Source organism: Corylus avellana, chromosome 8, assembly GCF_965113065.1.
Source record: "Corylus avellana chromosome 8, dhCorAvel1.hap1.2, whole genome shotgun sequence".
NCBI lineage: Eukaryota > Viridiplantae > Streptophyta > Magnoliopsida > Fagales > Betulaceae > Corylus > Corylus avellana.
The window spans coordinates 3,290,219-3,316,749 of record NC_142497.1 but is presented as its reverse complement, the minus strand read 5'-3'; the positions used below and the strand labels follow the sequence as shown (position 1 = coordinate 3,316,749).

At 36.5% G+C, this 26,531-nt stretch overlaps 5 protein-coding genes across 6 annotated transcripts; 2 read left to right on the top strand and 3 right to left on the bottom strand.

The window, feature by feature from the left end:
* Window positions 1–850: 850 nt before the first annotated feature.
* On the bottom strand, window positions 851–3,600 carry LOC132164105 (Pentatricopeptide repeat (PPR) superfamily protein). The gene is made up of 2 exons (XM_059574525.2): window positions 3,064–3,600; window positions 851–1,657 (listed from the first exon to the last, which is right to left on the bottom strand). Exons 1-2 carry the CDS (start codon window positions 3,427–3,429, stop codon window positions 1,241–1,243), a joined length of 783 nt encoding a protein of 260 aa, XP_059430508.1. The 5' UTR covers window positions 3,430–3,600; the 3' UTR covers window positions 851–1,240.
* Window positions 3,601–5,600: 2,000 nt separating this feature from the next.
* Window positions 5,601–9,168, bottom strand: LOC132163875 (putative disease resistance protein RGA3). Its single transcript, XM_059574255.2, has one exon. It carries the CDS (start codon window positions 9,079–9,081, stop codon window positions 5,677–5,679), a length of 3,405 nt encoding a protein of 1,134 aa, XP_059430238.2. The 5' UTR covers window positions 9,082–9,168; the 3' UTR covers window positions 5,601–5,676.
* Window positions 9,169–10,793: 1,625 nt separating this feature from the next.
* LOC132164744 (protein PHLOEM PROTEIN 2-LIKE A1-like) lies at window positions 10,794–11,992 on the bottom strand. Of its 2 annotated transcripts, none has more exons than XM_059575300.2 (3): window positions 11,813–11,992; window positions 11,406–11,521; window positions 10,794–11,306 (listed from the first exon to the last, which is right to left on the bottom strand). In XM_059575300.2, exons 1-3 carry the CDS (start codon window positions 11,882–11,884, stop codon window positions 10,928–10,930), a joined length of 567 nt encoding a protein of 188 aa, XP_059431283.2. In that variant the 5' UTR covers window positions 11,885–11,992; the 3' UTR covers window positions 10,794–10,927. The 2 variants fall into 2 exon arrangements, with proteins under 2 accessions (XP_059431283.2, XP_088375328.1); XM_088519202.1 differs by lacking the exon at window positions 11,813–11,992 and adding an exon at window positions 11,680–11,805.
* A 4,463-nt stretch (window positions 11,993–16,455) lies between these two features.
* On the top strand, window positions 16,456–17,501 carry LOC148583981 (protein PHLOEM PROTEIN 2-LIKE A1-like). The gene is made up of 3 exons (XM_088519295.1): window positions 16,456–16,695; window positions 16,788–16,903; window positions 16,995–17,501. Exons 1-3 carry the CDS (start codon window positions 16,624–16,626, stop codon window positions 17,374–17,376), a joined length of 570 nt encoding a protein of 189 aa, XP_088375421.1. The 5' UTR covers window positions 16,456–16,623; the 3' UTR covers window positions 17,377–17,501.
* A 4,246-nt stretch (window positions 17,502–21,747) lies between these two features.
* LOC132164601 (putative disease resistance protein RGA3) lies at window positions 21,748–26,253 on the top strand. Its single transcript, XM_059575138.2, is given in 3 exon segments — window positions 21,748–25,519; window positions 25,612–25,687; window positions 25,836–26,253. Coding segments are annotated over 2 exon segments (3,510 nt in total). The 5' UTR covers window positions 21,748–22,047; the 3' UTR covers window positions 25,650–25,687; window positions 25,836–26,253.
* Window positions 26,254–26,531: the final 278 nt, after the last annotated feature.

The following is a 26,531-nucleotide window of genomic DNA, read 5'->3' as shown; positions in this document are numbered from 1 at the left end:
ATACTGAATTGAACTATATAAATGTATAACATATAGTTTACACACTAACTAGTTCATATTACATAATATGTTTCAATGCTTACATATTATATAGTAATATACTAGTTTTTCATGTGAGCGGTATGTGTGATCGAATAATGAAAATAAGATATGTCAGGTTCGTTTAATCAAAGTACAGTTTGTTCAAACAAATAGGGGCTCACACATGTGAGTATGTGAAATTCAACACTTAATTTAATATAGACGACCATGTGTTGTTCGAACAAACTCAATTTTAAACATGCATGCAAGGCTTTTACAACATTTGGATGAAAAGAAAAATAATTTTTTTCCTTCACCATTCGTTCGAGCACAAAGGCAAAGAGCGAATGAGAGAGAAAAAAAAAGGGAGGAAAAAGAGGATGTGAAAGTGGGAAGGAAGAGAGGAACCACAAGGGTGAGTTTTTTTCTAGCTTTGCCTTTTATTTTCGTATGACAAAGTTGTATGTGGTTTGTTTTGGGGATTAGAAAATGGAGAGAGAAAGACATTGTGCCTAAAGAAAGGGAGGAAGAAGAGGATGTGAAGGCTAGAGGAGAGGAACTGCAAGGGTAAGTTTTCTCTAGCTTTGCCTTTTTATTTTGGTATGACAAAGTTGTATGTGGTTTGTTTTGGGGGATCAAAAAAATGGAGGGATGTTGTGGTTGTTATACGATTATTGTTATTGTAGGTCTGTGAAAGGATTATTTGTGGTGTGGAGTTTTGTATGGAGAGTTGAGCATGTTTTAGTGGTGTCGATGTTGTGATATTGTTGTGTTAGGTTTGTGTTTGATAGTGCTTTGTAATACGATTAAAATTCAGGGCATTTGAAACTAAACCAAACTTCAGACTACATATTTTAAAAATTAATGGAGCATAGGGCAATCAAATCTGCAAGAAATGCATCAACCAAAAGTATTATCATATTTTCAGGCAAGTCCAATCAAAATTGCATCACATGAAACGCATCATGCTGAGGAGTGGCAATAAGAGCAATTCAATCCTCACATGCACTGTGCATGCCATGAAAAGCGAGCTTCCAAACTTGGAAGACCATGAGTGAGCTTTTACAGCATTGGGGAGCAGATCAACCATGGGTAAGTAACCCGCAACTGCATCAACTTATCACAGGCATCTACTTGCTTATAGTCATTGCCAATGGTGAGCTTCCCCAGGGAAGAGTAGTCTCCTGTGGAGCAATGAGCACATTAGCAGCAACACCATCTAATCATCTTCCTTCTCCCTTCTCCAATCTTGATCTTCAAACAAGTCTTCAGGTGGGTCATACACAATCATATGAGGAAAAAGTTCCAAGAAGTCATCTTTCACCTTCTCTCTCAATTCTGGGTATGGAAGGAGCCCTTTCAATATCACTCGAAAAGGCAAAGAGATTGGAGGATCAGGAGATTGTCGCATTTCATCATATATGTCCATTGCATCCGAGGGCAATCCACTATCTAAAAAGGCTCTGATAAGATCTCCAAATGTATGCTGATCAAACAGAACTTCCTCTCTCTTCAGGTCTTCCCAAACCTGCTTTACTTCATCAACCTTTTTGTTTCTAGCAAGCATCATAAGCATGTCCCTATAAAAGAACATGTCTGGCCGGTACCAAATTTCTTTGCGCACCACATCATATAACTGAGAAGGCAAATATTAGAAGATAGTCAAGCGTTGTGCACATTTTGTTTTCTTATTTGTATTTGCTTCTGTACAATAGCATAACTGATGGAACGGTACAATATCAATGGGGAAAGTAGGCATCATACACCAGAGGAAGAGTCACAATTCTTGTGTTTCCATCAAATTAACTTTTGAAAGGAAAAAGAATAGCAAGCAGCCAATAAGCACTAGCTCGAGAGAAGAAATGAAGGGTGAATTCATGAGTTCAATACAATAACTTACCAATACAATGAAAAAAAAAAAGAAAAAGAAAAGAGTAGCAAGTAATGAATTTCACTCTTTTTTCTGTTTTACTCTGCTTTGTAGTAACAGGTCCTATAGAAAAACAACTAGCTCAGTGGCTAAGAAAATACAGCATATACGCCAAATGGAAATTGTACAATGTGCTTATGGGGAAGGTCATTCCTCAATCAGAATGCGATGAGATGTCAAATCCTATGAGTTAAGAGTCATCAATTAACTCACTGCACTTGTTCTTAGCACAGTACACCTCATGTAAGGGATTGATTAGATGAGTGTGTATATATATATATCCATGGCTTTTATTAGTATGGTTGCTGGTAGACATAGTAATACAAGCACACTGCCTAAGAATTCAACCTGTTATTCTTTCTTACTATTTGTACACATAGAAGGTCAGAAAATTTGGAGTCAGATCAGAATGCTACATGAGGAATCAGCTAGTAAGCTAATAAGGTCATCAATTAAATCACAATTGAACTTAGCAGTTAGTACTTAGTATAGGCTAAGATTTTGAGGTTGTAACACAAGTCTTAATCTAAACCTATATTTATTTGAGGCACTTTCCCCTAAGAAAAAGGGACTAAACAGCGGGACTTACAGATTTGGGTTACTGTCTACCACGTCAAACTCTTGCAACACCCTTTGAGGCTTTGAATTCCAATCTAATTAAGTAGAACTTTCTAACTACAACTGAGTTCTAAATGCTTCTAACATACACCTTGTCATTGATAATCAAAATTCGAACTTTTTTTTCTTCTTTCCCACACTTTCTCATAATGCAAACAGAGGAAAAAAGAAGTGTTCAAAAATCTAAAACTTTCCACTACTCTCCTTCAAATTTCCATATTTTCTCCATAAACGGATCATTATCCAAGAAACTTATTTCCAGTGAAAACAAACAAACCTTATGCAATTCAATATTACAATCTAGAACCATACAAAGACGGAATAAGAAACTGAACTTAGGAAGGACGAAATCGAGAACCAGAACCAAAAAGCAGGGAACTTTATTTTTCCTCAACTTTCTGGGGACCCAAAGAGACCCAATTCTTTATACATCTTTTTTTCTTTTGCAACATTTTTTCAGCAACACAAACAAAATGAGAAAAGAAATGACGAACCTTCATGCAGAGGAAGACCTGTTCTTGTCTCTGGAACTCAGCGAGAACGGCGACAAGATCGGACTTGAGCAAGCGGGACACGTGGGAGCGGATGAACCGGTCGAGGCGGACCGGGTGGGACTGGAGCCTCTTGAGCTCCTTGGCCACGATGAGACCCTCCTTGCCCATCTCCTTCTTTCTTCTCCATATCGACAGGCTCGGGCTCGAGGCCGAGCCGGAAACATATCGACGACGCCAACTTTGCTGCTGTCTTTGTGAGGAGATTTCGTAAAGCAAAGAGTGTTTGGGGAAATTGGGAGAGGAGGCTGCGCTTGCGGTTGTTGAGGATAAGGTTTTTCTGAGGAGGTTTCGGGCGTGACGCAGCATTTAAAGGTTTGAGGGACGAAGATTTTCGGTGCTCACTCTCTTCTCTCTGCGAACCTGCTTACCGGTATGCTTTTCCTGTTCTCTGCATTGAGTTCACAAATTGCCAATAGCCATTCCCCAAAAATAAAAAAGGAAAAATGACTAATTTAGTTTTTGGGGTTTATCATCTGATCTCGAACACGTGAAAATACCTTATTAATTTTTAACATAAAATAGAATGATGAAAATAATATAAACTAAATATACTTTATGGCTGGAGTACCCCAAGAGTATGAACGACACTTAATATTAGAGTCGCTCTTCCCATGCCTTGAACCACCCTTAAAGGATGGTGGATGGTAGAGTCACTCCGAGGGTGGCTCACACGCTTTTGATTCCAGGGTGGAAGAGCAGCCCTCAAGTATTTGGGGGTGGCTTTGTCACCCCTAAAGATGGTTCAACTACCACTCTTTTGTTTTTAATTTAAGTTTTAAGTTTTTTATTTTTGGTATTTTTGTACTCGATGAAATTTTCTTAATTCTAAATAAAAATGAGCATATGTCTGTCACGTGTTTTTCTCTATAAAATTTAACGCCCTTGAAACCTTATGGCGTTTTTTGTCAATGATTAATAGTTGAAGGGGGTTGAGCCGGACCGTTGATAATTTATGGGAACAATGTGTAAATAAGTAGTATAGTTGAGATAATTTATATGTAATTAACTTTTTATTAGGGAAAATTACAGTTTACCCCCTCAAAGTTGTCAGCGATTTGCAATTCCGCCTCCAAAGTTTCAATTTTTGCAATCCACCCCCCTAAAGTTTTAATTTTTTTCAATTCAGGCATTCCGTCAGTCAAAGCCGCTTTGACTGACGGAACAGTGATCACGTGCAAGTCACGTGATCACTGTTGGTTGTTTTTTTCCCAAAATGCCCCATCCCTACCCCCATCCCAAAAAAAAAACTATAATCTCTTCGGGCCATCTCCCCCACCAAAACAATGTCTTGGCCTTCATTTTTCCCCATCACTGCGTGGAGCAACTTTGAGTGTGTAAGATGCTTGACCTGCAGGATGGAGAAGCTTATGCTCACCTCCTAAATGTTCTTGCGCCAGAGCACAGTCATCCATCTACTTTGGCTGCAAAAGATCCTTTGGCAAGAGCAAAGTTAGTTCTGGAACATGCAGACAGGATGGGTTGCAAGAGATACTTAACTGCAAAAGATATTGTGGAAGGTTCCCCCAATCTGGAAATTCAACATATATCAAGAGAAGAGAGAGCATTTCGCCTTTGGATGAATAGTCTTGGAAATTCAACATATATCAACAATGTTTTTGAAGATCTTAGAAATGGGTAGATCGAGAGTATATTTTGCAATCTCTGCAAACTAGAAGGCATTTGTTTCAGCAACTGGCCCTTCAACATGCTATCGTGTTTTTTTATGACGAATACGACACTTTATGGTCTGCTTTATGTGTCCTTAGAAGAGGCCAGTGGGCTTTTCTTCTTCATCTTGCTTTGGCATCAGACCTCTCCTCTGTTCTCTCTCTTTCCAGGTTCCAACCCATTGTCGTCCCCTCCGTCTCTAGTTCTCACACCCAGAAACTCCAGCCTTCTCAGAAATTTCTTCCTCGTAGATAGTCATAAATACCCTTTTGCTGCTCCTCTTTGTAGGGTATCAATGGCCAAAAGATCTTTCAAGAAAGGAGAAGAATTTGAAGAACTGGAACAAGAAGATGCTGACCATTATGATGATCATGACGAAGAGATTATAGTTTTTTTTTTTGGGATGGGGGTAGGGATGGGGGCATTTTGGGAAAAACACAACCAACAGTGATCACGTGACTTGCACGTGATCACTGTTCCGTCAGTCAAAGCGCCTTTGACTGACGGAATGCCTGAATTGAAAAAAATTGAAACTTTAGGGGGGTGGATTGCAAAAATTAAAACTTTGGAGGCGGAATTGCAAATCACTGACAACTTTGGGGAGGTAAACTGTAATTTTCCCTTTTTATTATTATTATTTTTAAAATTTGAGCGTAAACTGTAGTTTACTACAGAATGAGTTAATTTTGTTGGTGTATGTATGATTGGGTCGGTTTTGGGGATGAAATATACTCTATTACAACTATGTTCTAAAATATGCATAGGGATTAGAAACAAATTTTTACAAAACCAACACAATTCAACATGCAATAGTGAATTTTTTTATTAAATCCTAAGACAATAACAATTACAAGCAAGCACACAACCGATCCTCTGGCGGGTTTGCTATAGTGATGTTGAGGGGATGAGTATATCAATCTCCAGGTCAGGAATGTGCTCAATTTTGGGCCAATCTGGACCTCCTCCACCCTCCTTCTGGCATCGCTGAGATAACAGAGGACATGTTTGGATTAGCAAATGTTGAAGAGAGTTGGGAAGCCCATCCTCGGGCAAGGACTGGAGCAAAGGGCAATCCTCAATGTAAAGGTCAGTGAGTGAAGGGAGGTTGTTCAGTGAAAATGACTTGAGAAGGGGGCATGATGCGATAATCAAACACTCCAGCGAAGTGGGTAGCTTCTCATTTAGTGTCTCCAGCTTTTCACAATTTCGAATGGAAAGTAGTTTGAGAAAGGTCAAGGTTTGCAGTGACCCTTCTTCTGTGTCGGACAAGAACACCAGATGTTTGCAATCACGAATGTACAACGCCTTGAGCCCTGGAAGTCGGGGCCATTTGGGAAGTGAGAATATGTTTGAAATAACCAACGAGTGTAGAGAGCTGGGATCTAGCATTGCCCTCACTAATTCTCCATCATGACTTGCATCCAGAGCTAAATGCTCAAGACGTTGAGCATGGTGTGGTGGTGGGAGAGCGGTCAGCAGCTCACACCCATGGATCTCCAGCTTTTTTGGATTGAAGTTTTGTGGCAATGCCTGCAGCTTGGGGCAGCTAATTACTTTCAGTTCTGACACTTCAATCAAAGAGGGTCGGCGAGTGGTTTCAGGTTGGCCTTGATCATTATCAACTTCCATCACTATATTTACTTCATGCCAATCCTCCAGAATAAGATTGTCAATGAGTATTAGAATCTGCAAATATGGGACCACTGGAAGAGCCCTTAAGGAATTACATCTCTTGATCTTCAAGTAATCTAAAATTGGAAAGATGTTAGGCAACTCCCTTAGCTCCGGACAATTACTCAACTTTAGCAAGCGAAGGGAGTAGCATTCGACCTCCGTCCATTTCTCTAACTCCTGCATACCTTTGATGTAGAGCTCTCGAAGATTGGGTAACTGATCACCTAGATTGAGGGTTTTGCATTTTAGGCAACCATTCAAGGTAAGACTGACTAAATTTTGGAGCCCCCCTTCTCTCATCCAAGCAGGAAATTCGTTGCCCCCATAACGTAAAATTTGGAGCTTTTTGAGGTTTGAGTGAGGTTCTAGATGTTCGAGTACACTGTTTTCAGTTGCTTCATCTTGTGTATGGACAACTCTGTTACTCCATTCAAACACCAACTTGTCAAGGCTCTTCTTCTCATTCAATTTGGCGGCTCCTGCATTGACTGCCTTCTCTAGCTTGGAGATATGCAATGTTCCTGAAAGACGCACCATTTTCTCCAATTGTTCAATTTCATATCCTTCTTCATCACCAACATGAAATACAGGCAAATTGTGCAGATTGGTTAAGTTCCCCATACTTGGTGGCAACCTGGATAGCTTCAACCAGAACATATCATCGAGCTCAAGGTAACGAAGATCAACCAAATTCCCCATACTTTGTGGCAAACTAGAAAGCCAAATGCACCCCAAGAGCTTCAGCGTTTGCAAATTGAAGAGATTGCAAATTGAGTTGGGGAGAAGTCTAATTTCTGTTCTAGAGAGGTCGAGGTAACGTAACAACTTCAACTCTTTAATTGAGTCAGGCAATTCCTTGATCTGGGTTGAGCTAAGATCCAACCCCCGCATGTATTTCAATGTATTGAACACGTTGTCAAGGGCTTGACCAAAGTTTTCCATGTGGCCATTAGGTAGTAGAAGTGTGCGCAGCTTCGGAGCAATTTTGACAATCGCCAACATGGGTTGCTTGACATCTTTACCGAGCAAGGACACATGACGAGTATGTTCAGAGAAACTGAACTGGTTGTCCTTCACCAGACAATAACTGGGGCTTGAAATTGATGTTGCCAAGTCATGCATAAGATCATGCATGTTGAATTTCTGATTGTTGTCAATGCTTGAAGGTTGAAAGAAGGACCTCATTAGAAGCTCACTAAAATATGCAATCCCAGTCTCCTCCATTGTATCTCGTCCCAAGGATTCTATAAATCCTTCCGCCATCCAGAGTTTGACCAACTCTGCCTTATAGAACACATGCGATTTAGGAAACAAGGAGCAATACTCAAAACAACGCTTTAGATAAGAAGGTAGGTGGTTATAGCTCAATTTTAGAAGACCCATGACATTGAGAGTGTCAGCTGCAAGGTTCTGGTTTTCTATTTCCCATATTTCATTTCTTTGAATTTGCTGCCATTTGTTTACATCAACGTGACCACGCAAGAGACCTCCCATTGCCTTGACTGCCAAAGGGAGACCTTGGCACTTTCTAACGATTTCTCTACCAATTTCTTCCAATTCTTCCCGCTTTTCGCTGGATAAAGTTGTGCCAATATTCCCTAGTGCAATCTTTTCAAACAAGGACCAGCATTCATTTTCAGGCAAATATTGCAAACGATAGGAAGATTGAGTGCCTACAATTTCCCCAACCCTGATACTCCGACTGGTTACCAAAACTCTGCTACCCTTTTCCCCCTGTTTTAAGAGAACTCGCAGGGAATACCATTTTGAGATATCCTCTGTCCAGACATCATCTAGAACAAGTAAGAAACGTTTTCCTCTCAAGATGTCTTGAAGTCGTAACTGTAGGTGGCTTGTGGAGCAGTCCTCCAATTTCATCTTGGAATGAAATTGAATCATTTCTTTAAGAATCCTCGTGAGATCAAACTCAGCTGTGATGCAGACCCACATGGTTGGGCTGAAACGCTTACTTACTCTATCATCGTTGAAGACAAGTTGAGCAAGAGTTGTTTTGCCCAGAACTCCCATTCCTGTTATTGGAATCACACAAACTTCGCCTTCTTGATCAAATTCATTCGAACGCAGCATTTCTATTATTCTTTCTTTATCTTCCTCCCTGCCAACTACATCCGACTTGTCCACCAAAAAGCCCGTGTCGATTTGGGTCTCAGGCCTACCGCCATTATCTTTAATATGGGCGAGATAGAATTGGTTTTTTTCTTCATCAATTATATCAAATCTTTTTGAAATATCCTTGATCTTGCGTGCAGTATCATATCTAGTTAATGGTCTGCGTAAAAAAGGAAGGGGGTTACGTACCGTACTCTGCCTTTTTTTCCACAGATTTGCTTCTGCTGCAAAAGTTTCCAGTAAGTCTTCAGCATCAAAAGCAGCCTCCTTGACCTTTCTGACCCATTCTTTCAGCTGTGGATTGTTCACTTGCTTGTTCTCCGCATCTATAATCACATCTTTGATATCATTGAGCTTGTTTGAGAGGTTATCTACATCTTCATTCACGCCACGGATCGAAGAATACGTCTTCTTGATCAAGTCCAATGCTCCATCAGGAATAAGTACTTCTGCCACGAGTGTAATCACTGAATTCAGGATCTCCATATATGGCTTTTTTATGGCAGCAAGGAAGAAGAAATGCAAATATTTCTGTTGGTTCAGTGAGGATTGCAGGGTTAAACAGAAGAGACAATGAACTGCCACCACAACTTTCCCCAACTTTAGTCAAAGTCTTCTTATCGCAAGAAAAATAACAATAATAATAATAATTTTAGTTATTTTATTATTATTTTTTTCTTATGGTTTGATTTTTATCACAAAAGGTCTTGTGATTTTGATAATAAATTAAATTAGTCTTTTTGTCAGTTGACAATTAGTTAACTTAACAGCAGTTCACGTGGACCAATTAAATGTTGACACGTGACATCTACTTAAAATTTTTTTTTTTTTGTTAAATTAAAAAAATGTATTTTTTTTTTAAAATAAAATAAAATCAAAATTGGGAGCCACCCCCTTGGTGCCCAAGAGGGTTGGCCAAGCCACCCCCAGTACCCACTGGGGGTGGTTTCAGCGACCCCCTTGGTCGGCCACCCCCTTGGAGCCAAGGGGGTGGCCGAAACCACCCCCAACCACCATTGGGGGTTGAGGGTGGTTTCCTCCTATGGTTTGACTTTTTTTTTTTTTTTTTTTTTGGTCTTATCTCAAAAATAATGTGGATTTAAAATTATTATTCAATTTATAATATATTAATATTATATTTTAATTTAATAATTATTTTAAAAGTCACATCAATTTTAAAATGACACGATGAGAACACGGTTTGTACATTTAATATTAAGCAAATTAAGAAAAGAAAAGAAAAGAAAAGAAGAGAAGGAACCTGCGAGAGAAGAGGAGAAAAGGTGAAGAAGAAAGAGAAATGGAGAGAGAAGGGAAGGGGTCTAATATTTGAGAATTTTAAAGTATAAATGCTTGAATTTTAGTTATTCTAGATCTATTAGTCTCTTATATAGAAGTTTTTTTGGGTTGTTAAATTTGCTAACCCACTTTTAAAAGTTCTTCCACATTATTTGGGGGTTTGAAGTATTTTAGGAATTTCTACAGGATGTTTAGAGATTGGAGTACTTGTGTAGTGAATTCACGATGAGATTTTGGGAATTTTCCTTCGATAGTTAGATATATATGGATGTTCAACCTTTGTAGGGATTTATATGAGTTTTAAGTTGCAACGGTATTTTTGATGATAAATTAAACATGAAGTAAATTTAATTAAAAAAAACTTCCGAAATTTTTTTTTTAAAAAAAAATTATTATTTTTTTAATAATTTTTTAAACTTTAGTGTCGTGTCAAAAAGTGGCACGTCAATAATTTATTGACGCGTCAGAAATTGACACGTCAAAAAATTGTTTAACTTGCCACTTTTTGACACGTCAATAAATTATTAACGTGGTAAAATTGCCATGTCAAAAAATTTTTTTTGACTTGATAATTTCTGACGTGTCAAAATTGGCATGTCAAAAAAATTAGAATTTTTGACATCCGCCTTATTAACCTTTGACACACGTCCATATTAACACGTCAAAAAAGGTTTCTGACGTGTCAATATGCTTGACACGTCAGAAACTATTGGTCAACAAAAACCTTTTTTTTGGTAGTGTCTTTTATATTCTTGATCTGAATATAAGTGAGAATAAGAGACTAATTGAGAATGCTTTCAAACATGAGATGAGAAGTGGTTCATCTAGCTAAAAAATGTGAACAAAAATTGACGCACCTAAAAATTTTTAGAGCTTTCCAAACAAGAAAAGCAAGCAAATTAAGTATAATATCAACAATTACATTAGCAAAGTCCCCATCCAAAAACAAACTTAGATTTTGAATAGCCAAGATAATATTAATAGCATGGCAGAACTTAATATTGAACAAAATATCTTTCCTTAATTTGAGTGATCACAGAGTGGTCGTCTGTTTTGGCCTAATGACAGCTCCTTTAATTATGAGCCCTCGTTTCCAGTGTCCTCCATGCTCACAAATAAGGAACCTCACTTCTCCCAACTCTCCCTTCTTCCTCTGGAAGTTGCCGACATTGAGTTCAATCCATTGTTTTCTAGGCTTCTCCAAAAGGCTTACTTGGCGTACTTGAACTCTTCCATCTGGGAATGCAAGTATAAGTTGGATAGGGAGTTCCCACCCAGAAGCCCCCTCTGTCAACTTCACTACATACACAATTTCATACACAACTTCCGTCGACAGCTCCGAAATATCCAAATTTCCTCTCACGTCCAGCCAACAAACATGCGAAAGTTTTGCTACTTCAATTATTTCGTCACTGCAAGTTGATATAATAATTAGAATTGCAGCAGACGTGACGTACACTAGAGAAAAATAAATAAATAATAATAATAAAAAATAATAATAATGACCTCACCTTTTTTCCTTGAAACAATTCCAAGTCCAGTTTTCACAATCAGCCCAGGTGATATAGAGTGACCTTGCGTACACAGTGAAGGAATAATGAACAGTCTTCTCATCAGCCCGTTTCTTCTGCATAATTATTGAAAATGCGAAAAGAAAAAAGAAGATAAAAATCAGCTTAATCGGATTCTATAATCTCAGTGAATGCCCCCCTTGGTAATGAATTAATCTTGCTTAAAAAAAAAAACCAGAAATGGTTAAGTTGTGACAAAGTAATTAATACTTACCTGCATATCTAAAGTTTGACTTATATAGAGTTCATATATATCTTACCATTCTTCTTCTTCTCCTCTTCTGTTGTAATTACTGTTACTGTGGGAGAAACATATTGATTAGAAACAGATTGATCGAGTAACTGACCTTCCTTTTGTGCTCTAGGAATATTTCTCCAGACTCTGCTTCGATAAGATCTGTTACCGCCCTCTTCGCCATTTCTTTTTCCGACGAAGTTAAAGAAGCTATGCTGTACTGTACGTTGACTGGAAGTTCCCCTTTTGCTTTTTTTAACAAGCTTTTTTTCTGGGCAGCCGTTTATGTTTTTTTTTTTTCTTCCCCGCGGCTGAGAATTAATACTTTTGTGGGATCGTGGAAGGTACATAACATACCGACAAATTTTAGTATGAAAAACGTGTGGACAAGGTCTGTGGACCCTGTTGTCGGTTGGATTGCTGTGGATTAACTCCCATTGGTCTCTATATTTTTTTTTTCTTCAAAGTTAACGCAGTACTTTTTTAATTGTGACTATTCAACGTGATTATTAATTGCTATTCGCATTGTAATGGGACTTTTAGGCCTTATTTATGTTTCTGGTCTATTTTAAACGATTTTGAAAATGTTCTAGCCGTGGGCATCTTGCCAAAAAGTCATCATGCATGAATTTGGCTGAGATGGCTTTGATGATAGGGCTATCTCCAATAGGTTGGATATAATTAGCATATGATCCCACACACCCAGGTTAAAGTAATGTTACACGTACTTAGCATGTGATTGATGATGTTAATTTAAGCATTTGGATTAAAAGTATTGTCCTAGTATGTATATTGATTTACTATTATTTGACTTTTCTTGGTATTTATTTCATCAACAATTGGTATCAAAACTCGTGGTTAGCTTTCGCTGCTGCTGCTGATATGAGTGTTTTGGTTCAACGTATTTACTTTGGCTTCGGTAAAAAAAATGGTTTTTCTTAGAATATATGTGACACTCTTGTGTGTGAGGTAGTTTGTTCAAAGTGATAGACTCATAAGTGAGAATAAATTTATTGTATATGCACTTGTGAGATTTGTGTTTTACATTAAGAAAGTATAAGGAATAAGAGTAGTTAATATATTTTAATGGATTCAAGCTAATTAATTTAAACTTTTAAATATATATATTAATTTACTAGTTGACTCCCGAGCATTTCTCTCTCCTATCATTATATTCAATCAACGCGCGTGGGTGGTGAGAAAGAATAGTGAAGTTTCTGACTTTCTGTGTCCTTTACAATATTTTACGAGTTTACATTATTAATTTACATCTGCGGTTTCAATTGTGAAAACTGATGTAAGTGCAAAATAATAATAAAATATTTAAATATTGATTTTTTTACATTTTAAAAATATTCTCTCAAGCTTACTTTCTTGCGTAATAGATGGCATATGGCAGACACTACAGTAACACCAAATTTGGCATGTGTCATATATATATATATATAAGTCGAATAAGTCTTAAAAGTGTGAGCAACTTAACTATCTTGCCAAAAAGTTATCATGAATTTGGTCAAGATGGCTTTGATGATATGACAGATGCCCAGAAAGTCATCATGATCAATTTGGTTGACATAGGTTTGATGATAGGATTATCTCCAAATGGTTGGTCATCATGAATTTGGTCGAGATGGCTTCGATGATAGGGTCATCTGCATTAGGTTGGATAAAAGGATGGAACCAACATTAAATTTAAAAGATTTTAAGTTAAAAAAAAAATTTGGAGAGATCAATAGATAAAAAATACTTTAAATTATTATTTTTTTATTTAATTTTTTTTTTCTTGTAATTTGCGAGGACCAGAACTACTACTGATCCTCCAGTTCCATCTCGGGTTGGATATAAGTATATGATACCATTGCCACCTATCCATGTTAAAGTAATGTTATATTTAGCATGTAATTGAAGTCACGTTAATTATTTAAAAACATTTAACATTTGCTAATTACATTTTTTACATGTATTAATATGTTGTAAAGAGTAATAGGTCTAACCTTTATTCTAAGGTTAATACGAGCAATAATGTCCTTAAATCACGTTTGGAAAATCTGAACATTTTTTTTACTTAACTAAGTAAATGTTCATAAAATCAACATTAATTTAAGAAAAATACAAGCACTCCATATTACAAAGCGTGGTTGGTGAATATATATGCGGTTAATAGTTTTTGTTAACCCATATGTACAACCCTAGTTCCAAGAGGAGAAATATGTTTTTTTTTTTAATTACATTTTCGGTCTATTTGCTATCTAACTTTGATTAACCCTTTTGAAAAATCAATCATTAAATTTGTGAAATCTACATTTGGGTTCAACAAATCTAATGATCGACTTACAAAAGAAATGAGCCGCAAATGAACCAAAAAAATACAGTATAGCTAGCATATCTCGTTCCATGAATGAGGATTCTAGGCTTTTAGCATTAGTTATCTTTAGTTTCTTTCTATTTGATATACAGTCAAATGAGTAATATTGCATACCGTACAAACAGCTCACAAAATTTATGTAATAAAATCTAGTAATTATTGATTTTTATTTTTTTTACAATAACTAATTCAAGGACTTTTAAACCCTATCACACCAATTTTGTAAAATATTAGAAAAAGTCCACATAATCCCCTCAAACTACCACTCAATTGACAATGTCCCCCACAAACTTTCAATTGTGACAATGTTCCCCCCCAAATTACCAAAAATTGTCAATGTTCTGCCCAATAACGAAATTACCCTTAGTAAAAAAAATTTTTTTTTAAAAAAAAAACTAAAACTTCTTGAAAAAACCTAAACCTAATCCAAAAATTAAAAAAAATTTTGATTTTTTTTTTTATATAAAAATTGTAAATTTTCGTTTTTTTTAAAAAACTAAATAAAAAAATAGTTTTTTTAAAAAATAAAATTTCCGTTTTAAAAAAAATAAAAATTTTTGTTTCAAAAAAAATTGTTTTTTTTTTTAAAAAAAAATATTATCTTTAAATTAAAATTTTCTGTTTTTTTAAAAAATCATTTTTTTTTTAATTTATAGTGGTATTTTTGTCTTATTGAGAAATTTATTGGGGCATTGTTGTCTTATTGCTAGTCTTTGGGGGACATTGACAATGTTTTGATAGTTTTGAGGGGACATTGTCACAATTGAAAGTTTAGGGGGACATTGTCAATTGGGTGGTAGTTTGAGGGGGTATGTGGACTTTACCCTAAAATATTTGTGTAATTCACTCCCATATGATGCTGGAGTCACTGTTTGGCCCAAACAGTCGGCCCACGGGCAGTCGTTTCAGGCTGGGTTGATTCCACATTAATCTTCAGTTGGTTTTAGTTAGGCTCAAACCCAGCCCAACCCAATTTCCAACCCACGGCCTTTCAACAGAGTATGAGGAAATGTCCTTAAGAAACGACATTTTTTTTTTCTTTCTAATTAAAAACGACATCTTTTTGAATCTCATATAGACGACAGGTTCAGTATAACCAAAGCTGTATTTCAGCAAGATCTTGGAGAGTTGGAGGGGGATGGATTTACTGCTAGTCTACTGAAAATTGCTTGGAATGCTTCTCATCAACCCAAATATATGTATTCTGTATAGGAACTGTTTTTAATATCACTGTGGAAGGTGTAGGATTAGTATATAAAAAGACCATTTGTAACAAAATTGTAAACAAATCATTCAATAAATATAGTTATCTTTCTAGTAGTAGTGGTGGACGTAGGATTTTTAAAGCCAAAATTATGGTGATGAAGAAGGGTAGAGAAGCTTCTGGTCCTTCCGGGTTTGTGTGGTAAAGATTGAATTTATGGTGACAAATTTGCGGAAAATATCTTGGTGGAAAATAATTAAAATTTATGTTTTGTTTAAATTTTAAAATGTTTTCTCAAATGCATTTACTTTTCTAGTTAGAGGAGGAAATTACACGACTGATACAAGATTAGTCTGCTTCAGCCAGGGGTAGACCTACCTTTGCACTTGGGGTCCTTGGCAATCTTAAATTTCTTAAATTTCGTATGAAACTATGATTTTTTATTTTATTTTTTAGTAGGCCCCAACAATTTTGAATAGTCACTTTAATTGCTAGATTTTTTTTTTTTTTTTTCCAAAAAAAAAAGCTAATTTGATGGGTTTTATTTGATTAATTTATATATATCTATGTGTTTATTTATTTATTTATAGCGAATCAAACTCTACACAAAAAAATCTTAATTTCGCCTCTCCCTCAAGTAAGAAGAAGAAATGCAATTATTTCTATGCGTTAATTACTTTTTTAGTACTTAGATTTTCACATTTTTATTTTTTTTACTTAAATTTCAATTCATATCACAGATGGTACCTGACTTATGGATAAATGCTAGTTTAATATCTTCGTCACAATTCCGTCAGCCAAATTATCAGATTGTGACGATAGTGGTTTCGACCACTCCTAAGGCTGGTCTGGAGGTAGTTCAACCGTCCCTAATCACCTAGTTTCGGCCATTAAGGATGGCCAAAACCATTCCCAAGAGCCTTAGGAATGGTTCAGCCACCCTAGACAGAATTGGGACTGAGTAATTCTCCTGTATAAATGTATAACACCTAGAGTAGTTTCTTGTCCCATTAATTGTAGTCAAGTCTTGTAAGCCATAACTTTAAGGTTGCTAGTTTGAACAAGTCAAGCCAACAACGCGTACCAATGACAAGAAGGGCAGGTAGCCGCGCCAAAGCCCCTAAAATAAAAACATTATTGCGCATCTCCAAATATAAAACGTGATAATATCTTGTTAAGGGGAAAACGGAAAGAGTCTTACCGGCACCTTCCATGATCCCACAAAGTACAGCATAAACGGCTGCCCAGAAAAATCTAGTAATAAACGGCAAAAGGGGAAGATTGAAGAAGACAGAGAGAATCCAGTGCAATAGAACTGCATAGCTTAATTATTTTGACTTCATTGGAAAAAGAAATGGTGAAGAAGGTGACAACAGATCTTAAAAAAGCACAGCCTGAAGAAATCTTCCTAGAGCACAAAAGGAAGGTGATCAGTTATTAGAAGTCAATCTGTTTTAATCAATATATATGTGTCTCCCACATGATTAATTTTTATTTTCATTTTCAATAATTATGCAGAAGAAATGGGCTGATGAGAAAACTGGCCATTCTTGCTTCATGTTGTACGCAAGGGCACTCTATATTACTTGGGGTAATCGTGACTACTGGATTTGGAATTGTTTCAAGGAAACAAGGTACTGATGAGGAGGTGATGAAATTTGTATGTGCATATGAATCATAATCACTCTTCTGCAATTATTCTAATTCTTGTATTAACTTTTTCAGTGAAGAAAACATTGAAGTAGCAAAACTTTCGCATGTTTGTTGGCTGGACGTGAGAGGAAAATTGAGTATGTCTGAGCTGTCGCCAGAAGTTGTGTATGAAATTGTGTATGTTGTCAAGCTGACAAAGGGGGCTTCTGGGTGGGAATTGCCTATCCTGCTTAGACTTTCACTCCCAGATGGAAGAGTTCAAGAACGCCAAGTTAGCCTTTTGGAGAAGCCTAGAAGACAATGGATTGAGCTCAATGTCGGCAACTTCCAGACCAAGAATGGAGAATCTGGAGAAGTGTGCTTCGATATTTATCAGCATGGAGGACATTGGAAAAATGGACTTATAGTTAAAGGTGCCATCCTTAGGCCAAAGCAGACGACTCTGTCTGTGTGAGTGTCTTGCCATATATTGGGTGTATTGGATTATTTGTTTGTTCAATGTTAAGTGCTTGGTGGAAGTGCCTTTATGTAAGATTAATTTTCCAGACAATAAGATTAGCATTTTTCATGAGATTATAGAAATGAAAGGAAGATGCCTAGCTACCTAGCTACAACCATAATGTTTTTAGAATATCTTAGTAAAGCTTTATTAACATGATTTTAAAAACGGTTTTATGCAAATTATTAAGGTGAGTGGTTGATATATAATTAAAGAGATGAAGCATGGATGGCCAAAAATTTTACTTTACTCTCATTGTCCTCGGGGATTAAAACTAAATGTATTATGACCTCAAATATAGTTCAAATCAACTCGGAATCACACCTTCTAAAGTGAATATTACTAAAAAAAAAAATGTATTGGTAATGACCTAATAATAAATTAAGGGGGGCATCATCACTACTTGGGATTTTATGACCATTTAGTTGGTATCGAGAGGGGAAAAAACAACGTTAAAAAAAAAAAAAAAAAATTCTATTTGAGCTACTTGAGATTTTGGAGAGGGGAAAAATGCCTAGATTTATTGCTCTTTTATATCTTGTTACGTGATTGGAGGGTGTTAAACTTATATACCCTATCTAACTACATGGCAATTTGTAATGTTTCTACAAACTTTAAATTGAAACAATGTTTCTTAAAAAATTATAATTTACATAAGCGAATTTATTATTATTTTTTTTTTCTATTCTCTTTTTCCTTAAATGTCATGAAATTGCGAGGAGACTTCTCACAGCTAAGAAGGTTGAAAAGGCATTTAGGTGGTTCATTTAGGATGGATGACTCGTTATCTTTATAAACCACAAGTTACTAGGTAAAAAGATATATGTGCGGCTGTGCCATAGTAGTCAGATAAAGAATAAGGATATTCAATTAATTATATTTGAGGAATATTTTTGTCCTCAAAAGTGAAAAGACAAAAATATTCTTCTAATATAACTAACTGAATATTATCCAGTTCGAATGAATTAGAGATGATCATTTTTCGTCGATAAAAGGGTTCATTGACACAGTTGGACTATCAAATTTTAATGTTCATTAAAGATTGATGTGAATAATAGGAGTGGTTGGACACTCCCCATTCGGCCAGTAAGGTTTTTTTGTTAATAAATATATTTTATATTTAATTTTTTAATAATATATATTTCTTAAAATTTTTGATGTCCAAAGAATTATTTGTCGAAATTCTAATTTACATGACCAACTTAACATTTTTCTTAATTGTGAAAGACATGAATAAACGACCTCTCTATAACAACAAAATATGGCAATAAACAATAAGTAATGTTACTCTTCACCCATTTATCACACCTATTTCAATTCGTTACCGATGTATTTTAAATGACTTTTCAACTGTTTAAAAAAAAAAATTAAAAAAAAAAAAAACACTCCAAATAATATAAAATAAATATAAAAAGAAGTATTACTCAAAATTAAAAACAAACAAATAAAAAAGAAAGGGGAACAAGGAGAACTGGAGAAGTTGCCTACAGGCCACAAGTCAAAAGTTGGCAGGCTGGCTGGCCTAGAGCTAGAATAGAAGATTATAATATGCCACCTGCCCTGCCCTGCCCTGCCCTACTTGTGATTAATGTTACGCGTTGGTGGCTTGATCAGCCTTGTCTGGTATACTTTTTCACTTGTTGAAGCTTGCGACCTTTTTTATTTTATGGCTTAAGAAAACGTTCAAGATTTTGACTAAAATGAATGGGACAAGAAACTTCTATAGTTAGCTAGGCATTATTATACACTTACATAGGGTAGAATCTGAAGATTTTTTCCAATATATTTTCTGCAAATTTTTTCCAATATATTTTTCTTTGAAATGAAAAAGAACCGATTAGGCACCACAAGGGGGCAAAATAGTATTAAAAAAATGAATAAACTCCAGTTTAACCCTTTAAACTTTCACGCGATTTAACAAACTCTTCTTAAACTCTCCTTAAACTTTCAAATCTCTCACTTTAGACTCCTGAACTTTCAATTGCTCTCAGTGTAAACCCCTCCGTCAGATTTCAAATGTTACATGACGTTTATACTCCTGACTTTTGTATAAAATTCTACTAACTTTACCCTTAATTTCAAAACTTTTTTTATTTTAAAAAAATGAAAATCAGTGATATTTTAGTCTTTTTTGGTATTTTTAATGGCTAAAATTGACGGAGGGGTCCACATTGAGAGCAATTGAAAGTTCAAGAGTCTAAATTGGGAGATTTGAAAGTTTATGGGGGTTAGTCAAATTGTGTAGAAGTTCAAGGGGGGCTAAAATAAAGTTTATCCTAAAAAAATTGAAAAGACTATTTTGCCCTCCTATATTGTACTAACAGGTTGGTCACTCCCCATTTGTGGAGCGTCCAACCAAATGGGGTGGTTGGACACTCCCCATTTGGCCAATAATTAGAGTGTTTAGTCATTTTTTTAAACTCCAGAAAATTATTTGTCAAAACTCCATTTCACATGAACCAATTTAACAATTTTTCTTATTGTAAAAGACATGTATAAGTGACATCTAGAACAACATAATATGGCAATAAACAAAGAACAATGATACTCTTCACCCATTTATCACACTTATTTCTAAGTAATGTATTTAATTTAAATGGCTTTTCAGTCATTTAAAAAAAAAAACTTAAAATACTTCACATTAATATAAAATAAATATAAAGGAATTTAGATATAAACTCCTCAGGTTAAAGCGCCTTTATTAAAAACTCCTTAAGTATTTTTTTTTCCGGAAATTTAGTCATTGGGTTAATCGAAACTACAAAACAATTCCTACCGTAAAATTTTTTTAACACCAGTTAGGGCCACTCAAAACTCTCAGTTTTACCTGATTAAAATATTAATTTTTATTAAATTAATTTTAAATGTTAAATTTTTAAAAAAAAATAAAAAATAAAAAAATTGAAGGTTGGCTGCCACCCCTGGCCACCCCCCCACAACCTGAGCCACCCCTTGGGTGGTTTGGGGTGGCTCGCGGCCACCCCTTTCCACCCATGGGGGCCACCCCAAACCACCCAAGTGGCTCTCGAGCCACCCCATAGGGGTTGTGGGGGTGGCCAAGGGTGGCGGCCACCCTTCAATTTTTTTTTTTTTATTTAGATTTAACTTTTGAAATTAATTTAATAAAAAATTAATATTTTAATTAGTTAAAACAGGGAGTTTTGAGTAGCTCTAACGGGTGTTAAAAATTTTTGATGGTAGGGAGTTTCTTGTAGTTTCGATTGACCCAATGACTAAATTTTCAAAAAAAAATACCTAAAAAATTTTTATTGAAGGCGCGTTGACTTGAGAAATTTATATCTAAATTCCCTAAATATAAAAGCGGCACTAATCAGAACTAAAAACAAACAAAGAAAAAAAGAAAGGAAAATAAGGAGAAGTTGCCTACAAGTCAAGTTGGTTGGCTGGTCTAGACGACTAGAGTAGAGGATTTTTATATCAAGGTCAATATGACATGATTGTCTCGTATATATTAATTAATTACAAAGTCAACATTTTCATTGTTGGTCTCATAATATGGAGTGATGTGTACATGCATATGCATAGTGATGCACGCCTGTGTAAATATTTTTTTAATTAAAATATTAAAATATTATATTTTAATATTTTAAAATATTAAATCACCCTCATACACGCCCGATGCGATGTTTACTTCATAATATGACATGATCAACCACTTGCCCTACTTGTCATTGGTACGTGTTTTTGGGCTTGTTTAGGAGTGTGATTTTAAAAATTGTATTTTTAAAAATGGCGTTTTTTAAATCACATAGGCGTTTGGTAAAACATGTTAAGAAGTACTTTTTTTTTTAAAAAAAAAAAAAAAAATTTATCGATTGAATGTTTCGATAACATTAACATATAATTGCGATTTCATGGCCAAATAGGTAAATATTGCATCAAATATTGTTTTAAGCAAAATCGTAATTTTGGTTTAAATTCACACATTTTCAAATAAGTACCTCCTAAATCGCGGATTTTTTCACGATTTTAAAATTTGCGTTTTTAAAATCTTAATCCTAAACACTCCAAAATTGTGATATGGTTTAAAAACACATGTTATTTTTTTTTAAAATGCACTCTCAAACGGACCCTTTGCCTACAAGAAACTTCTCTAGGCATTTATACGCATTTTTGACACGTTCTTCCTACCAGGAAGGGGCTATCAAAACATTTAATGGGGTTTAATATTTTAAAATGTAAACAAAAATAAAATTTTAATTACTATGATTATTATAACAAAATCCTACATATTTGTAATATAATCTGTTTATAGACTCACATCCATCATAATTATCTAATAATAAAAAAAAAATACATCAAACCATTCTAGAAAATATTATATATGTTGTAACATTTATTTTTATTTTTTATTTTATTTAATGTTGTAACATATTCAAATCTATAAGCTAAGCCTCTTGGCACTTGCCCAACTTGTCCTTGGTTCGCGTTCTTGACCTCATCAGCACTGCATGTGTCATCTACTTGATTGGTTTTCTGTGAATCTTCTACAGATTATATATAAAAAAGGAACCATGTACAAAGTAACTTATCCTGTAATCCTCACAGATCAACCAACAGAAATATTTGCATTTCTTCTTCCTTCGTGCCATCAAAAAGCCATACATGGCGAACCCCACTTCCCTTGTTGCAAAACCTTTTCTGGATGAGATTATTAAGACTACTTTGGCCTTGATCAAGGAGACCTATTCTTCTGTCCGGGGCGTGAAGAAAGAAGTAGAGAACCTCTCGAGTAAGCTCACTGCTATCAAAGGCGTGCTTGTAGATGCGGAGAACAAGAAAGAGAACAATCAACAGCTAAAAGATTGGCTCGGAAAGCTCAAGGAGGCAGCTTTTGATGCTGAAGACATACTGGAAACTTTTGCAGCAGAAGCTTATCATTGGAAAAAGCGGCAGACTGCGGTACGTAACTCCCTACCTTCTTTAGGCAAAGCATCCTCTCAATATGATACTACACAAAAAATCAAGGATATTTCAAAAAGATTTGATACAATTGCTGAAGAAAAAAACCAATTCCATCTCGTCAATATCCAAGATAATGGCGGTAGGCCTGAGACTCCAATCCACACGGGGTCTTTTGTGGATAAGTCGGATGTAGTTGGTAGGGAGGGTGACAAAGATAGCATAATACATATGATGCTTTCTAATGAATTCGATAAAGAAGGCGACGTTTCTGTGATTCCAATCATAGGGATGGGAGGCCTGGGCAAAACAACTCTTGTTCAACTTGTCTTTAACGACGAGAGGGTAATTGCCCATTTCGAATCAAAAATGTGGGTATGCGTCACAGTTGAGTTTGACCTCGCGAGGATTCTAAAAGAAATGATTCAATTTCATTCTAAGATGAAATTGGATGGCACTTCCACAAGCCATCTACAGTCTCGACTTCTGGAATACATGAGAGGACAACGTTTCTTACTAGTTCTAGATGATATCTGGACCGAGGATATCTCAAAATGGGATTCTCTACGATTTCTCTTGAAACAAGGTGGAAGGGGAAGCAGAGTTTTGGTAACCAGTCGGAATGCCGGTGTTGGGAATATTACAGGCACTCATCCTTCCTATCGTTTGCAATATTTGCCTGATAATGAATGCTGGGCCCTGTTTGCAAAGATTGCATTTGGAAATATTGGCAATACTTTAGCCAATGAAACGCGGAAAGAATTGGAAGAAATTGGTGCAGAAATCGTTAGAAAGTGCCAAGGTCTCCCATTGGCCGTCAAGGCAATGGGAGGTATCTTGCGCGGTCACATTGATGTAAGCAAATGGCGGCAAATTCAAAAAAGCGAAATATGGGAAATAGAAGACCGGGACCCTGCAACAGCTGACAAGCTCAAATGTATGGCTCTTCTAAAATTGAGCTATGACCACCTACCTGCATATCTAAAGTGCTGTTTTGAGTACTGCTCCTTATTTCCAAAATCCCATGTGTTCTATAAGAAAGAGTTGGTCAAACTCTGGATAGCGCAAGGATTTATACAATCAAGTGGACGTGATACAATGGAGGAGGCTGGAATTGCATATTTTAGTGAGCTTTTTATAAGGTCCTTCTTTCATTCTTCAAGCATTGACAACAAGGAGATATTCAGCATGCACGATCTTATCCATGACTTGGCTGAATCAATTTCAAGGCCCAATTGCTGTCACGCGAAGGACAACGGGTGCAGTTTCTCTGAACAATCTCGTCACGTGTCGTTGCTCAGTAAGGATATCGAGCAGCCCATGTTGGAGATTCTCGAAAATGCTCCGAAGCTGCGCTCACTTCTACTGCCTAATGGCCACTTGGAAAACTTTGGTCAATCCCTTGACAAAGTGTTTCGTACATTGAAATACATACGAGGGTTGGATCTTAGTTCAACCCAGATCAAGGAATTGCCTGACTCAATTACAGAGTTGAAGCTGCTGCGCTACCTCGACCTCTCTAGAACAGAAATCAGACTTCTCCCCAACTCAATTTGCAATCTCTTCAATTTGCAAACTCTGAAACTCTTGGGGTGCGTTTGGCTTTCTAGTTTGCCCAAGGACCTAGGGAATTTGGTTAATCTTCGACATCTTGAGCTCGATGATATCTTCTGGTTCAATCTCTCCATGTTGCCACCAAGTATGGGGAACTTAACCAGTCTGCACAATTTGCCCGTATTTCAGGTTGGCCACAAGAATGGATATGGAATCAAACAATTGGAGAAAATGGTGCATCTTTCAGGAACATTGCATATCTCAAAGCTAGAGAACACAATTAATGCTGGAGACGCCAAGTTGAATGAGAAGAAGAGCCTTGAAAAGTTGGTGTTTGAATGGAGTGACAGAGCTGCCAATACACATGATGAAGAAACTGAAAACAGTCTACTCAAAGATCTACAACCTCCCTCAAACCTCACAGAGCTCCAAATTATACGTTACAGGGGCAATGAATTTCCTGCTTGGATGAAAGAAGGACAACTCAAAAATTTAGTCAGTCTTACCTTGAATGGTTGTATAAAATGCAAAACACTCTCTCTGGGTCAGTTACCCAAGCTTCAAGCGCTCTACATTAAAGGTATGCAGGAGTTGGAGAAATTGACGGAGGTTGAATGCCATTCCCTTGGCAGGCTAAAGCTTAGTAATTGTCCCGAGCTAAGGGAGTTGCCTAGCATCTTTCCAAATTTACGAGTCTTGAAGATCAAGAGCTGTAATTCCTTGAGGGCTCTTCCAGTGACCCCATTTTTGTAGTTTCTAATACTCACCGACAATCTCATTCTGGAGGATTGGCATGAAGCTAGACTGATGGTGCAAGTTTGTAATCATCAAGGCCAACGTCAAACCATGAGGTGCCATCACTCTTTCATGCAATTGTTAGAATTGAAAGTAATGAGCTGCCCCAAGCTGCAGGCGTTGCCAGAGATCTTCACTCCAAAAAAGCTGGAGATCAGTCGGTGTGAGTTACTGACCACTCTCCCACCACCACCCCATGCCGGACGTCTTCAGCATTTAGCACTGGAAGGATGTGATGAAGGAGCATTAGTGAGGGCAATACCAGACACCAGCTCTCTATACTCGTTGGTTATTTCCAGCATCTCAAACATATCCTCACTTCCCAAATGGCCCCAACTTCCAGGGCTCAAGGCATTGTACATTCGTGATTGCAAACATCTGGTGTCCTTGTCCAACGGAGAAGAAGGGTCGCTGCGAACCTTGACCTCTCTCAACCTACTTTCCATCATAAATTGTGAAAAGCTGGAGACACTAAATGAGGAGCTACCCACTTCGCTGGAGTGTCTGACTATCGCATCATGCCCTCTTCTCAAGTCCCTAGACCCCAATTGGGACCTCCCTTCACTCAAGGACCTTTACATTGAGGACTGCCCTATGCTCCAGTCCCTGCCCGAGGGTAGGTTTCCTAGCTTTCTTAAACATTTGCAAATCCAAACATGTCCCCTGTTATCTGACCGATGCCAAAAGGAAGGTGGAGGAGGTCCAGATTGGCCCAAAATTGAGCACATTCCTGACTTGGAGATTGATAATTACCGTATTGTCCTCCCAACATCACCAGTGGCAAACCGGCCAGTTGGGTATCGTCAATATTTTCTATGCTGCAGAGGTTAGTACTTTTGTAATGCTTCTAACAGGAATATATTATTGGCTCTCAAAACTATATAATAATAAATTAATAATAATTTTCATTGGTTGCAGGAATTGACACTATTGATATAGGCGGGGCAAAAGAATGACCAATCTAATTCTCCTCGTTTAATGCAATGACAAAAAGGTATAAAATACATAATTATCTCTTTTCCTTACTTTTGCCCATGCATGCTGTGTATAACCAAGTGTTTGTGTGCGTATTTGAGAGAGAGAGAGAGAGAGAGAGAGATGTATTCATTGTGGAAGTGAGGCTGCTTTCAAAATGTCTGCAGGACTAAATTCAAAAGTGAAGACGCTGGTGGAATTCAAGGGACACTATGCACATCCAACAATATGTTATCCATGGTGAAAAGATTAAGAAACTGCGGCTCAGAAGTACTGAACACAAAGGGTCGGTTGTGTGCTTCTTAGAATATAGGAATTTAAATCAAGTTAATTGTGGTACTTGTTTTAGTTGCTTTCTAATTAGGAGTTATTGGGTATTTTCTTATTGATCAATGTATTTGCATGGTTTAATGTGGGTGTTAAGCACTTGTTTAGGGTTTTAATGTGGGGGTGGAGTTTGAGGCTGTGGTCTTGACTCCATTATAACACAAATAAAAGAGTCTTACAGGGATTGAATAAAAAATTCAGGTTTTTTATGTAACTATTAATCCATGTTGAATAATTGTGTTGGTTTTATAAAAATTTGTTTCTGAAAATTCTAAAACGACTCCAATTATCACCTACTCACACGTCTAGGAGTTTTACAGAAAATATCCAGAAAACAGACCTAACTTAGCAGTTAAAAAATCAACCAAATACTGATATGAAATATGCAATCAAGAACACAGAAATTTGGTTACGAAGAGGAAACCATTTAGAGAACTCTCTAAATGTAAAACCTCTCCGGGGCAGCCAAACCCAGAAAATCAATTCACTATATAGAAGAATAAGGAATACAAGAAGAATAACAAAACCTTTGACTC